Source organism: Etheostoma cragini, chromosome 9 (assembly GCF_013103735.1).
Source record: "Etheostoma cragini isolate CJK2018 chromosome 9, CSU_Ecrag_1.0, whole genome shotgun sequence".
In the NCBI taxonomy this organism is placed as follows: Eukaryota; Metazoa; Chordata; class Actinopteri; order Perciformes; family Percidae; genus Etheostoma; species Etheostoma cragini.
The window spans coordinates 18,092,667-18,107,179 of NC_048415.1; the positions used below are offsets into that span (position 1 = coordinate 18,092,667).

The 14,513-nt window shown below is 40.4% G+C and overlaps 1 protein-coding gene across 10 annotated transcripts in view; it reads left to right on the top strand.

The window, feature by feature from the left end:
• unc13a (unc-13 homolog A (C. elegans)) overlaps positions 1 to 14,513 on the top strand; it is a 44,601-nt gene that overhangs the window by 19,339 nt on the left and 10,749 nt on the right. For 6 of the 10 annotated variants that reach the window (XM_034882016.1, XM_034882014.1, XM_034882012.1 and 3 more), the window contains 19 exons: positions 937 to 1,164; positions 1,467 to 1,608; positions 2,116 to 2,285; positions 2,446 to 2,561; positions 3,515 to 3,678; positions 3,835 to 3,988; positions 4,279 to 4,347; positions 4,702 to 4,791; positions 5,217 to 5,351; positions 6,923 to 7,056; positions 7,243 to 7,328; positions 7,549 to 7,675; positions 7,784 to 7,880; positions 9,324 to 9,467; positions 9,593 to 9,670; positions 9,817 to 9,894; positions 10,170 to 10,258; positions 10,381 to 10,527; positions 12,514 to 12,637. In XM_034882016.1, the coding sequence (XP_034737907.1) occupies positions 937 to 1,164; positions 1,467 to 1,608; positions 2,116 to 2,285; positions 2,446 to 2,561; positions 3,515 to 3,678; positions 3,835 to 3,988; positions 4,279 to 4,347; positions 4,702 to 4,791; positions 5,217 to 5,351; positions 6,923 to 7,056; positions 7,243 to 7,328; positions 7,549 to 7,675; positions 7,784 to 7,880; positions 9,324 to 9,467; positions 9,593 to 9,670; positions 9,817 to 9,894; positions 10,170 to 10,258; positions 10,381 to 10,527; positions 12,514 to 12,637 (2,372 nt within the window). Of the gene's footprint in view, positions 1 to 936; positions 1,165 to 1,466; positions 1,609 to 2,115; positions 2,286 to 2,445; positions 2,562 to 3,514; positions 3,679 to 3,834; positions 3,989 to 4,278; positions 4,348 to 4,701; positions 4,792 to 5,216; positions 5,352 to 6,922; positions 7,057 to 7,242; positions 7,329 to 7,548; positions 7,676 to 7,783; positions 7,881 to 9,323; positions 9,468 to 9,592; positions 9,671 to 9,816; positions 9,895 to 10,169; positions 10,259 to 10,380; positions 10,528 to 12,513; positions 12,638 to 13,957; positions 13,964 to 14,513 lie in introns of all 10 variants that reach the window. The other 4 variants (XM_034882019.1, XM_034882011.1, XM_034882015.1 and 1 more) reach the window with 1 other exon arrangement.

A 14,513-nucleotide genomic window follows, 5' to 3' on the forward strand; every position in this document is an offset into this window, starting at 1 on the left:
ACATGTGCCTAGGCTTATACACAGCGCGCACACTAAGCTTGTTACACACACAGGGCAGCGCAGCAGCAGACACACATGCAAAAGTAATTAAAAAGATTACGTATAAAAATTTTACGGTGCAAATCCGCCATCTTAATAGCAATGCACCAATGTACAAACAAGCCTGGCTTTTAAAGGGAATGGGAGATGATTGGTTTATTGCATGTTACGCCCAAAACACACCTATGATTAATGAAGACACTAAGTACACCCCTTTTGAACCATTGACTCTTATTTTTTTACCGTCAAACTAGAAAAGTGGATTTGGTCCCGCACTAAACGCACCTGAGCCATGCGCTTCACGGCTTGTGCTTAAATTGTTAAAATATGACCTTTGGTGTTGCTGGTAGGCAGATTTTGCTGACTTTATGTTTCAAAATATTGCTGCGTTAGTGCCGTTGTTGTTTTTTATTAATAATAGTAAATTATCTAGTCCATCCTCTTATCTCTATTTGTCAATGAAAAAGTCCCTCTCCTCCGTCTCTCAGTCCTACGTTCTTATTTTCCTTGTGTTCTTGAGAGGATATTAAAAGCCATTTGTCTTTTGTTGTCATCTGCCTCTCTTTTCCATTTCTCTTTTACTCAGAATTTCTTAGCTCCGCAATTGTGTCCACCTCTCATTCAAGAAATATGGCCACATTTTTCATCTCCTACACAGTCGTCTTCTCTGCTTTGTATTTTTAATTCAAATCTCAGTTTCAAATGTTTCTATAATTTGATAAATATACCCTCCATGCAATTTTCTGCTCTGTTATTGTTATCATTAATGACTGTATGGCAACTATAAGCCAACGTACTGTATAGTATAGTTGTAACATCTCTCATATGTAAAGTCTTCTACTTGCTTTTACACATCTTAATCCTCTTCTTTCTCGTCTTATTTTTCCCGCTTACCAGGAGCGGCTGAGAAGAGCTCCAAACACGGCGCGGAGGACCGAACCCAGAACATCATCATGGTTCTTAAAGACCGCATGAAGATCCGCGAGAGGAACAAACCTGAGATCTTCGAACTCATTCAGGAGGTCTTCGCAGCCCCCAAGTCTACCCACGTCACCCACATGAAGCAGATCAAACAGAGTGTGCTCGATGGCACTTCCAAATGGTCGGCCAAGATCAGCATCACAGGTGAGAGTGGAGTCAAATAAATACAGTACAGTAGCTTTGAGCGGAGCTGGCCCACACTGTCAACATCAAATTCAGAGGAGACGGCATGTGTCACTTGTTTTTGTCTATTAAAAGAGACAGGCTGGCGTTTGTATGAAGAGAGCACAGGTGTTGTTTGTGGGGCAGTAGAGCAGAAGGTCAGATGATTAACAGGCTTCTGTTTGCATTCGAACACACACACACACACACACACACACACACACACACACACACACACACACACACACACACACACAGTGGCTGATCTGCCTGCCTCTTTCTAGTGTTGTGTGCCCAGGGTCTACAAGCCAAAGATAAAACGGGCTCCAGTGATCCTTACGTCACTGTCCAGGTGGGAAAGACCAAAAAGAGGACCAAGACCATCTACGGCAACCTCAACCCTGTCTGGGAGGAGACATTTAATTTGTGAGTCAAGACCTCTTGGAAATAAACAGTATGTGACATTTGTAAGCATCAGGGCTGCAAACAAAGATTGTGTTCATCCCAATATGTAGAAAAAGTAAAGAAAAATGATATGTAGGTCAATGATATGTCAGCCAATAAAATGTCATATATTAGTAGAAAAGGCTAATCACCATTTCCCAGAGCTTCATTTGACATTTTCAAACCCAAAGATTTTCAATTGACGTTGATGGGAAACTAGCAAAAGGTGACTAAAAATGAATAGTTGATTCTAAGCATTTTTAATTAATTTTCTCTCAAGAACTAAACCCTTTTTTTAATTGTTTCACTGATGCAGTTAAACATTAAACATTTCTATCTGCTTTCTGTTTATTATCCATTACGTCTTTTTGTTTAAGGCTAGTTTTTTTTATTTAATGAGTCATGAATCATGATAGCATTCCATCGGGTCTATTAACTGTCAATGTAACTATTATATTTAGTAGCTATGAATGACTCTGTCTTTTTTAGTGAGTGTCACAACTCCTCCGACCGCATTAAGGTGCGGGTGTGGGATGAGGATGACGACATTAAGTCTCGCGTAAAGCAGAAGTTCAAGCGGGAGTCGGACGACTTTCTAGGTCAGACCATCATCGAGGTCCGCACTCTGAGCGGAGAGATGGACGTCTGGTACAATCTGGGTCAGTTGAACCACCACGTGTCAGTTAAAGTTATAGTCACAAATACTGTATTGATACTACAGTTCAAGTCACTTTGCAGTTATTTGACTGACCTAATTTCTCTGATTTAGGTGTTTTCAGTTCGATAACTGTGTTGCTGTATGTCTTGTGCTTTTCGCAGACAAGCGTACAGACAAATCAGCTGTGTCTGGAGCTATCCGCATGCACATTAATGTAGAGATCAAAGGAGAGGAGACGGTCGCCCCCTATCACGTTCAGTACACCTGTTTGCATGAAGTAAGCTCAGTGTGGTGTGTGTTTAAACAAGCAGAACATAATAAAATATATAAAAGAGCTTCACTTAAATAGTGTTTCGAAGCACTGGTGTTTTTGTTTGTGCATTTTGAGGGACTTTATGACTTTTAATTATACATACCTGGAATATTGTAATTTGTTTTTAGTCCATTTTACAGCTCGTACTTATTATTGTGCTTTTACTAAAAGGCTGTCAGTGTGCAGTGGTATTGTTCTCTATTCTACACACATAACATTATGATGACCATGCCTTCGAGTCTCTTTGGCCTGTATTGTATGTGTACACGTCGGGCATTGCACGCTAATGGCAGTTTGGGCATTTAAATAAAAAACAATATTTTTGATTAACGCATCACTACTTTTACTGTAGATTTGCAGTACTTTTTTTACTACTGTGTTTGTCTGTGCATCTGTGAGGGTCCTAGTGACCCATGCCAAACAGGTTCCTTTACTGATTGATGTTCAGCTCCATTCCAAATGAAACTTGAGTTAGTACTCTGTGAAGTTTGCTTTGCTCTCATGAGATAAAGACCTCTTCCAACAGCAAAGACATCGACACATTTCCAGTCTGGTTATGTGTGAAAAACTGCAGACAACTCAGAATGTTTTGCAGCAACTTGTGTTGGCCTCATAATATAGTTTAATGATTATTTATGTAGCACAGCCATTTAAAGATGAGCATATCTTAGGTTGTAATCAGCTCTGTTTTGGTACAATGAAACATATAGAAACCTTCATTACAACTGAGAAATGTTTGAATGCTGACAAAGCACAGTAGCACACAAACACTTCTCAATTGCTTGTTTTTCAACCTGTAGTCTCTATTTTTGCCCATTTCTCTTTTTCAGTAACTTTCTATCACTCTCTCTGCTTATTTTTTTTCTATATACCTCCTTTCCATAGACTCTCTAACTCTCCTATTTTACTGTGCGTAGAACCTCTTCCACTACGTGACAGATATCCAGAACAACGGTGTGGTGAAGATCCCCGATGCCAAAGGGGATGATGCATGGAAGGTCTACTTTGAGGAGACTCCCCAGGAGATTGTTGATGAGTTTGCTATGCGTTATGGAGTGGAGTCCATATACCAGGCCATGACGTATGTTACTGTCTGATATATATATATATATATATATATATAAATATATATATACACACTACACTATATGTTTGCATGCATTGCTGGTTGTTTTCATGCATCAAGCTCTATGTAGAGTATTCTGTATTTGCTCACACATCTATCCCTCTTTTGCAGTCACTTTGCCTGCCTGTCATCTAAGTACATGTGCCCAGGTGTGCCTGCAGTGATGAGTACCCTGCTGGCTAACATCAATGCATACTACGCTCACACCACCCAGGCAACAAACAATGTCTCTGCCTCTGACCGCTTTGCTGCTTCTAACTTTGGGGTGAGTCACTGCAAAAACATTTAGCAATATCAATAAATGCAACACTAAGGCTTGTAAAAAAACTACAGCATCATCATGTCCTTTTAAAAAAAGTAAAGAGAATTGAATTGTGTCTTTGCTTTGCAAACAACAAGTAAACAATTTTGTTTTGTTTATTCAATTCATAATTTCCTTTTTACTATATGCTTATGTCTTTATCCTAGGTGTGGTTGGCTGGGATTCATGTGTAAAGCAGTGTTGTGTCTGCTTTGATTTTTTAAATATTAAAATCTGTGTTGTAATTTCCACAGAAAGAGCGATTTGTCAAGCTTCTAGACCAGCTTCACAACTCTCTGAGGATTGACCTGTCTATGTACCGCGTAAGATTGCACTCCGTTTTACTTTTCACACTCGTATATTACATTTGAAAAGTTTATAAAAGATAATTGTGGCTGGACAGTCAAACTGCATGGTAGAACATCAACCCACCACCCCTCTTTTTCTGTTCTGTACCTTTCTTTTCCTTTGTGCAGTGAAAAATAGCAGGCGGATGTGTTTATTACACTGACAGCTAATCTGAAACATGCACAGACACATTCAGGAAACACCGCACACCCACACAGTAACAAGTGTTGCCTATGCTGGATCGTGCCACACAAACACACTGGACGAGGATGGATGTGATGTCACGTGTTGTGCCTCACTGTATTTATTATTTTTCCTTCTGACTCCAGAACAACTTCCCTGCCAGCAGTCCTGAGAGGCTGCAGGACCTCAAGTCCACAGTGGACCTCCTCACCAGTATCACCTTTTTCCGAATGAAGGTACCGTCCCTTTGTCTTCATCTGTCAAAGCCTTTTTGATTATCTTCTGTATTTTAAGAGCTCCATCTATCCATCAGACTTTCATCTTGCTCAATCTGTTACACATATAGGATATAATGAACTTCATCCCCAATTTCCTCCTTACACTGATTTAAAAAGCAGAATTTAATATATCATTAGTTTATATTGTATATATTTTGTGTTAAAAAAATTGTCAAGACAAACATTTTTTATACATAAATCTATGCATATTTAATACACAAAATTTGATTAATTAATTTCAGTGTACTTGACAGTGTACTTTTGAATGTCTCTTTCTTTCTCTCTGTGCGTGTGTGTGTGTGTGTGTGTGTGTGTGTGTGTGTGTGTGTGTGTGTGTGTGTGTGTGTGTGTGTGTGTGTGTGTGTGTGTGCGTGTGTGTTCAGGTCCAAGAGCTTCAGTCTCCACCCAGAGCCAGTCAGGTAGTGAAGGATTGTGTCAAAGCCTGTCTCAACTCCACCTACGAGTACATCTTCAATAACTGTCATGAGCTGTACAGCCGCGAGTATCAGACAGACCCGGTAAGAAGCAGCCATTTATTGAATATCTTTGTGGGTGTGAGTTATTGTCTCTATGTTTCTGTCATTTAATAATAATAATAATAATAATTTTATTTGACAGGGACAGTGTACATTAATCAACATTACTGTAAATGCACCAGAATTAGCCAAAAGGCTATTTTTCATCCGTTGTCCCTGGACAGATCTTAAAATTGTCTCCCTAAAAAACAACAACAATAAGAAAATTACAGTCAACAATACAAATAAAAGAGTAGTAAAACAGATAAAACTCTTTACAACACATCTTTACAATGTTCAAATTTCTGTTTGCTTTATTGCCATGACTGTAATAAAGCAGAGTATTGCCAAAGGCCTTGTAAATTCATTCATTCATTAGTACGCCCTAGACTTTCAAGGAGGTCAGAACATCTTCATGTGTTGTTCCACTGGTTTTGTCTAGGAAATATTGAATTTAATTGTAGTCAAATTGTCCTGGTATGTGAGTTTTATTTTGACAACTCTTTTGTTGCTCTGTTTCCACCAGTGTCAGTGGCCACGATGTGGTCACCCAACCTGTATTTAGTTGATGTTTCTCTGAGTTTCTGGTTGCTCACGGTGCCCTGATAATCTGCTGCAATGTAAAGTCTGTTCAGGACGAAATAGCATTGATGTACTTTTCTTTTTCCTTAGCTGTAATTTGGTTCACTCTCTCAGAAGAAGCAAGCAGGATAAATCACTGCTTGGCTCAAAGCTCACTGATATAGTTGGACTAACTATTTATTTTAAACTTGACCAACACTTTTGTAATGTTATTACTGTACCCCCCTTTTGCTTGAGTCCCGATCATACTCTCCCTCTGGGTAGGCCAGGCTCTCCCATCCATCATTTTTGCATCAGATTTAAACAGATTGAGTCCTCATTACAGCAGCAACTCCATTCATACCCCCTTGTGAATTTCAAATAAGCGTTTTCCCTTTGAATAAAACATCTCATCCTGAGGGATGTTGCTATATTTTGTCAAAATCTCAGCAAGATCATTCTTCACTCTTGAACCCCTGCAGTGCTCAGCTTATCTTTTCTTCAAGCACATCTTCCGCTGTTTCAGATAAGTCGTCCAGACAATTAAGATTTAGAGTCTGTTTGAAGCTGTTTGAGCAGCAAATGTTGAAAATGCATGAGTTGTTAAATTAACAACACATTCAAGATTTCCCCACAAAAGGTTTCACTGTCTCAGACAATAAAAAGGACCCTAAGTAAAATTCCCAAAAGAGTTCTAAATGGTCACACAATTAATTATCTACACCAACCTTTGGAAGATTGGCCCTTTGGGTGTTTTATTGAACATGTGAGTAGAGGTTCGGTGTGTGCAGTATGTTCTAAAGTTTGTTGCATGATGATGAAGAAATTGAAAAACCGACGATTTGGCTTTAAAAACAGAATACAATAATCTGCAGACTGCAGGTTGGCAGTTGTTGCCAAAGGTGCTGATCCTCCCATCATACACTCAACAAAGTGAGCAGCAGGCAAAACTTACCCCAAAAAGGTCTGTGTCGAGTTTTAATTTGACTATAGTTGTGTCACTGCTTTTCCAGGCGAAACAGGGGGCTGTGCCTCCAGAGGAGCAGGGACCCAGCATCAAGAATCTGGATTTCTGGTCCAAACTCATTACACTTATTGTCTCCATTATCGAGGAGGACAAGAACTCCTACACCCCCTGCCTAAACCAGTGAGTCTCTGTACTCCTCCTTTACATATTCTCTACTCCCAGAACCTTTCAAATGTGATCACATTTCCTTCTCCATCTCTTCTGCACAGTTTCTCTTAGGCTCTTATCTGCTCACTCAGTTTCAAATACCTTCTCTCTCTCTAAGTTTATATAGAGTAAGCCTTTCTCCTTCTCTCCTCCATCAAGATTTCCCCAGGAGCTCAACGTGGGTAAAATTAGTGCTGAAGTGATGTGGAACTTGTTTGCTCAGGACATGAAGTATGCAATGGAGGGTAAGTGCAAGTCAATGATATATATATAATGAGCCTCCAAACTGACGGAGCATTGTCAACACTGAAAACTTGTTAGATAAATGTAGCCGCTAACTGTGGGTCAATGTCTCTGTATGCAAAGTTATAGATCTGTGGAAATGAGAGATACACATATCTTAAACCCCATGAGAGATTTGTTTCTTACTCAACCTGCATTTATCCACTTTATACTTTTTCTCAGAACATGAAAAAAATCGCTTGTGCAAGAGTGCAGATTACATGAACCTGCACTTCAAAGTCAAGTGGCTGTACAACGAGTACTGCAAAGACCTGCCCTTCTTCAAGAGCAGAGTGCCTGAATATCCTGCGTGAGTAGCAACTCATTGACCTAGAATTAAAAGAGAAAGTAAAAAAAATAAAAGACATTTAGAAAGAAGAGAAGTAGATATGTATTATTATGTTTCTGTTCTCCATAGGTGGTTTGAGCCATTTGTTATTCAGTGGCTGGATGAAAATGAGGAAGTGTCTCGGGACTTTCTGCATGGTGCTTTGGAGAGAGACAAAAAAGATGGGGTAAAGGTTTTCAGCTCTTCTTTCCCCTCATCTCCACTTCACTCCGCTGAAAGCACTGTTGTTCAGGCAGCATTACTGAAATCCATCCTTCCTACTTTCTCTGTGACACTCAAAAGTTCTCAGCCAAAGTAGTATTCTCCCTCCCGCTCTGCCTCCCCCTAGAGGTGGGTGGATCGATCAAAATATCGATAATATTGATACCAACACTGGTATTGATATTGATCAGTACCTGTGTAATGAGACTGATTCCTTAGTTTTAGTTTTTCTCCAGTATGCGCTGCTGTGGTTTCATCAAAGAGGCGACCGGTCACATATGCTGTTGCAGCGCAGAGCAGGCACACTTTGCTCTTCCTCTGTCCTGTCCTGTGATTTGATGTTGCACCGTCACGTGACTGACCGGCGCCCGGCAAACAAGCCAGCAAGCAGCCAGCCAGCACCACACACACACACACAAGCAGGACAGAGATGGAGCGGAAGAATTGCAGGAAGAGAAGCGCCATGTGGCTAGATTTCCTGGCCAAAACTGAGACAACAGCAAGCTGTACAAATAGTACAAAGGCTGTAAGATACAGTGGTAACACATCTAATGTATACACGCATATGAAAATCCTGTCCTGGGTTTTAACTTAACTTTTTAATTTAATAATCCAAAGGAAAAATCCCAGAACCACTCAAAGGTCATGAAAATTCATTCAGATTTAGCAATTTGATGATGAATCAACCTTAATTATTAAAGTATCTGTATCTCATCGGTAGTAGCGATACTCTCCCTATATTTACTTGGTATCGGATCAATACCACATTTTTCCTCCAACACTTCCCCTGTGCCTCTCCTGCATTCTGCACAGTACACAAGGAAGGCATGGACACATCACATGGACTCAAAGCAGTAAGTGTGTTTGGGATGACGTTGGGAGGATGTTTCAGTCAAAGTACTCTTTGGTAATTTAAGGAAGTGTGTTGGAGACGTGCTTTTACTTTGGCATTGAGACTAGTCTGTGACAGCAAGATTTTTTGAATAATGGCCTTATTCCAGAGTTTTAAATGCAGGAAAGCGTTCCTCACCTCATTACCCAGACTCCCCAGAAGAACACCTACACACTCACCTATAGCCAATTAGGGGCCAGCAGCCAATTACAAGGAGGCAAACAGAAGGCCCCATCCGTCACCAGATGGCTGTCTAACAGGCTGTATGGCTGATACAGCTCCACAGAATCGAGGCGAAGTACATGTGGGCAAAGATACCAAAGGTTCAGTTTAAAATAGCCTCTAGTGGTCCGTATCTAAGGTATAATGTGTCCAGTCGACGCTTCTTGCTAGCCTTTTTTCGAATCCACGCTTCTTACCTGCTACACCTGCTGATCCCTAATCACTTAACGCCTCTTCCCCATTATTATCTACCCGTTTTTTTTAATTTTCTTGCACACCTTTCCTGCCCTACAGTTCCAGGTCACATCAGAACATGCTCTGTTCTCCTGTTCGGTGGTGGACGTGTTTTCCCAGCTCAACCAGAGCTTTGAGATCATCAGGAAGCTTGAGTGTCCAGATCCGCAGATCGTAGGACATTACATGAAGCGATTTGCAAAGGTAGTTCATTTTGCGGTCAAATCATACCTTGCAAAATCAGCGTACAACAAATGGGTCTCTAAATGTAGTTTTCAGTACAGCCTGACGATTGATGACTTGTTGCTCTTGTTTATTTCCCTGTCCAGACCATCAGCAATGTGCTTCTGTCCTATGCTGACATCATCTCGAAGCTCTTTGCCAACTATGTCACCATGGAGAAAGTGGTGAGTGGTCAAAGACTTAACTCAACTGAAATGGATCAATAAAAACTAAATAAGGCAAACAAAAAACAGCATTGGAGTTTCAGTTTAACACTGTTGTATTTTATTTACCAACAAGAAGGCTGATCCATTTGTCTTTCTCTCCTCAGCCCTGCATCCTTATCAACAACATCCAACAGCTACGGGTTCAGCTGGAGAAGATGTTTGAAGCCATGGGGGGAAAAGATGTGAGTGATTCTGTTTTTTTTGTCCTCTCTCGAGCTTCAATCGGTATTATTCACCAGCTTTGTTTTGTGTGCCTTTATTAGTATTTGGTCAGAGTTGCCTAGTTCATACAGTCTTCTTTATTCCAATGTGTCTATTATTGTCATTTTTAACCCACCTGCCCTGAGACTCCATTCAGCTGTGTGTGTGTTTGTGTGTGTGTGTGTGTGTGTGTGTGTGTGTGTGTGTGTGTGTGTGTGTGTGTGTGTGTGTGTGTGTTTCAACTTACGTACTTTAGCTGTGTGTGGAGGCCAGCGATATCCTGAAAGACCTGCAGGTTAGGCTAAACAATGTCATGGATGATCTCAGCAGGGTCTTTTCTGTCAGGTATTTACACACTCACACAAAAGTTATTCGCACATGAGTGTGACATTAATGTGATGTACTGTATATTTAGACAGACCGACCAACTGACTTTAATAAAAGCCTTTTCTACTTTTCCTCTGTAGTTTCCAGCCTCACATAGAGGAGAATGTGAAGCAGATGGGAGACATCTTGGCTCAGGTGAAGGGAACCTCAAATGTGGGAAATGCCAGCAGCGTGGCCCAGGATGCTGACAACGTCCTGCAGCCCATCATGGAGTTCCTTGACAGCAAGTGAGATGGTCTGAAGTCTAAAAGGGATAGTTTAGCTTAGGGAGCATTTTATTATTTTTACATTTTAAAAAGCAAAGAGTTTTTTTTGCTTTTTTGTGTTTGAGTGCAATTTGAAGGTATGTAGGATGGTTATCATAGTTCAAGTCAACGTGTAGACGTCTGGGATGTTTAGTTGCAGCTCACTAGGAGTTATATCAGCAATCCACGCACACAAGTGTTGAATATTTTATGTAAATTAAATTTACTTTTGAGAGGAATTTCTTGAGACACAATCCAATATTGAGCTCATATTATAACTTAAGCTGTTCATCCAGACATAAGAAAGACTAAGGGCACTATTTTAATGATCTAAGCGCACGTCATGAAGCGCATGGCACAAGTGCTTTAGACTTGGAAAACTTTAATGTTCCCGAGAGGCAATTTGTTATAGAGTAAAGGCATATTGGCACACAATCCACAATACAAACATTGATCCAGATATCCACAACACCATTTATCTAACACATAACATACACACATCAATATATATAATATAAATATAATATAAATAAAATATAAATAAATAAATATAATTTAAAATAAATAGACAAAACTACAGCCCATTACTTAACATATATTCCTTCAGTCGTACGCCTCCCTACAACTTAATTAATTGGGTTATTCCCATAGGAATGAATGATTTTATTGCTCGGTTTGTTCTGACGTTAGGGTATCTGTATCTACCATTAGAAGGGAGCGGCTTGAACTCCACTGGTAGTGGATGGAGTGTATTCATGTGAATGTTTGTATTCATATCTTCTCTCCTCTTATCAGGGTATGTCCAAATCCACTTTTGCTACTTTGATGGCGGAAAAAAGGGTTCAAAAGGGTTTTACTTAGTGTCTTCATTATTTCATAGGTGTGTTTTTTGGCGTAACATGCAATAAACCAATCAGTGTCATCCCCCATTCCCTTTAGAAGACAGGTATGTTTGTACCCTGGCGCATTGCTAATATGATGGTGGATTTGCACCGTAATATATTTATATGTAATCTTTTGCATGTGTGTGTGCTGTTGTGCTTGTGCTGTGCATACACCAGGCTCTGCAGGCACATTTTTCTAATGCACTGGTAAAATAACAATGAAATGCACTATTGACTTTAGACCAGGTTTTTGTTAGTCAATGTAATGATCACTTCCCGCTGCCTCAAGATAGCAATATGTCAAGAATTCACTTGGATGGTCTTAAAGTAGCATAGACACTTACGTCTGACTTCGTGCCGTGCTGCGCCGGTTTATTAGTTCTTTAACCAAGTCTATTAGTTGACCTGACCCTTGGTGAGTTAAACGTCCGTTTGGAATCAAAGATGTGTTCTCAATGAACTTCCACACTAATGGACATACAGCAGAACAAGAACAGCAAAGCTCAAATCATTTTTATTTATATATCCCTATATCACAAGTCAGAAATTTGCCTCAAGAGGCTTTACAATATGTACAGAAAACAAAATCCTCTATCCTTAGATCCTAAATTGAAATGCCTAACATTTCCCAATATTGGGCAAAGTTTGACGCCAGTTTCTTGAATGAGCCCACCCTCTTAACTTCCCCATCCTGGACAAGGGAGCTCCTTTTCCCTCTGGTAATTCACCACAAGCTCATTGTTTTTACAGATATTGAGCTTCAGGTGATTCCCAGTGTGACGCAACTCTGTCAATTATCTATATAAAAAGACAATATGTTTTCCAATGGAAATTATTCACTGGAATCATAAATGTCAACATAGTGATAGCTTCCACTTGCCAAAAATACACGTAATATCTTTCATTAAACTACTTCACTACATATACTGTATTATATGAGTCTGGACAGACACGGATATAAACAACGTCATGCAACGTGCAACTTGGTGGGCAGAGGCATACAGTACATCTGCGATGTGTTAATTGGCCTTCTTAAGCCGCTTTTTATTCATCCCTCCTTCCTGTCTCCCCCCCCTTCTGCCAGCCTGACTTTGTTTGCTAAGATCTGTGAGAAGACTGTGCTGAAACGTGTGCTGAAGGAGCTGTGGAAGCTGGTGATGAACACCATGGAGAAGACCATCGTTCTGCCGCCACTCACAGACCAAACGGTGAGAGTGCACAGTTGTACAGATACCCGTAGATAGGCCTACAGTCGTACAAATACACACAATAATGATGCTAAGCTACACTCATTGCTGGCTCTGCCTGCGCTACATGCAATAAGTGATTTAACATTTTTAGTGTGGATAAATATGGACATATACACACACACATACACATCACTAGGATATATTTTCCAGTAAGCTTACTAATTATTTTGAGTAAGCATGGATGCTGCTACGAAGAGATACGAATATTTGATCTGATGATGACCGCAGCAACAAGGTAGACAGAAGAGAAATGACGTACAAATCCTGTAACACACATACGTGCATGTGCAAAATCAAACATGCACACAGCTTCAACTGCCACGCAGCATCAAAAGAAAAAAGGAGGAGGTGGAGCATAAGGAAATGGATTTCAAAGGCAGGCATTTTGTGTGTGTGTGTGTGTGTGTTGTGAATCAAGATGGCCCTCTTATGAACAAAGGATCAAGCTATCTACATGGCATCCTATCCACACATTATATTTAGCATCGCCCCCAGTGCCTTCAATTGTCCAAACAATCAAGTTGAAACCCCTTTCTTTGTTAAAGCTGAAAGACAAAAGGAGTGCACCATATCATTCTAACACCAGCTCATGGCTGCTCTCCAGTATGTCAGCCAACTATCTGGAGAGATTTCTGATTTATGAGTAACTCATAACAGAGTGGCAGAAAATATTTGCCCAAAGGATCTGGCCCACTTTCAAAAACAATCATACATTTTGGAAAGCAGCCTCTTATTTCCTTTTCTTTTGGATATATGTGTTCTTATTTGTGTTTGGTTATTAACTAAAGAGCCTCATATCACTATTAATAAGGTAATAATTGTATCTCTGGTAACAATGTACAGTGCTAGCTAGTTATCACCACAGCTGGTCCAGCCTCAGAGGTATGGCCAATTGACTTTATCCAATTAGGAAAAAGAGAGAGGGACAGAAACTGGAGAAGATAATTATCCCTGAATATGTGCAAATGCCACATGATCATCTCTAGCAAAGTATGTTTTTTCATTTGAAGTTGCTGTTAAAAGCCCAAACTTGTATTTTCTCTATTTTAAAAATAATTGTAGTAGTTAAGTTACTTATTAGCCAACCCCTCTTACTGCTCTACTTGTACTTAGTCCAGGCTTTAGACAGGCACCAATTGGTCCACGTCCCTCCAGCCCTGAGGCCCAAACTTGTGTTTTTTTAATTGATGTGGGGCTCTTTGCAGCTTGACTGACCCTTCTTTCTGGTTGTTGTTGTGATTACTATTACATCCCGCTCCCACCGCTCTCCCTCCACAGATGATTGTAAGTACAGCACTCCTGCGTGTGTGTCTGTCTGTCCGTCCACGGTGGTTGGTTCTCTGCTATATGTGGCTGCAATCTTCCCCTGTTTTTATCCCACATCACATCCCATTCTCTCCTTCTCACAGCCTCTCAGATCTGTCCCTTTCTGTCTCTTTTTCTCCTTTTTAATGCTCCTTCTTTCTTCTCTCCTCCTCATCTTTCCTTTTCTCTTTTCTTCTCTTTTCTTCTCCTTTTCTTCTTCTTCTTCGTCTTCTTCTTCTTCTTCTTCTGTTTTCTTCTCTCCTCCAACACTCTTTTGAGTAGACAGAAGCATGGTGCATTCCTGACTGATTCTGATAGGTCCCACACCCCCTTCAACAATCTCCCCCTCCCCCCTCTTCTGCTGTCTCTTCTTCCTGAACACTTTCTTCAAACAGGAAGTGGTACTCCTCTCTTGCGCCTAGTGTTGCCTTGTATCTTCTTATGCATTGTGTCCTTTTACTGGGACTCTGGTGGGGTTGATTCTATCGATGGGCTTGGTATCTGGTGTCCTGCCCTACCCCCATCCCCT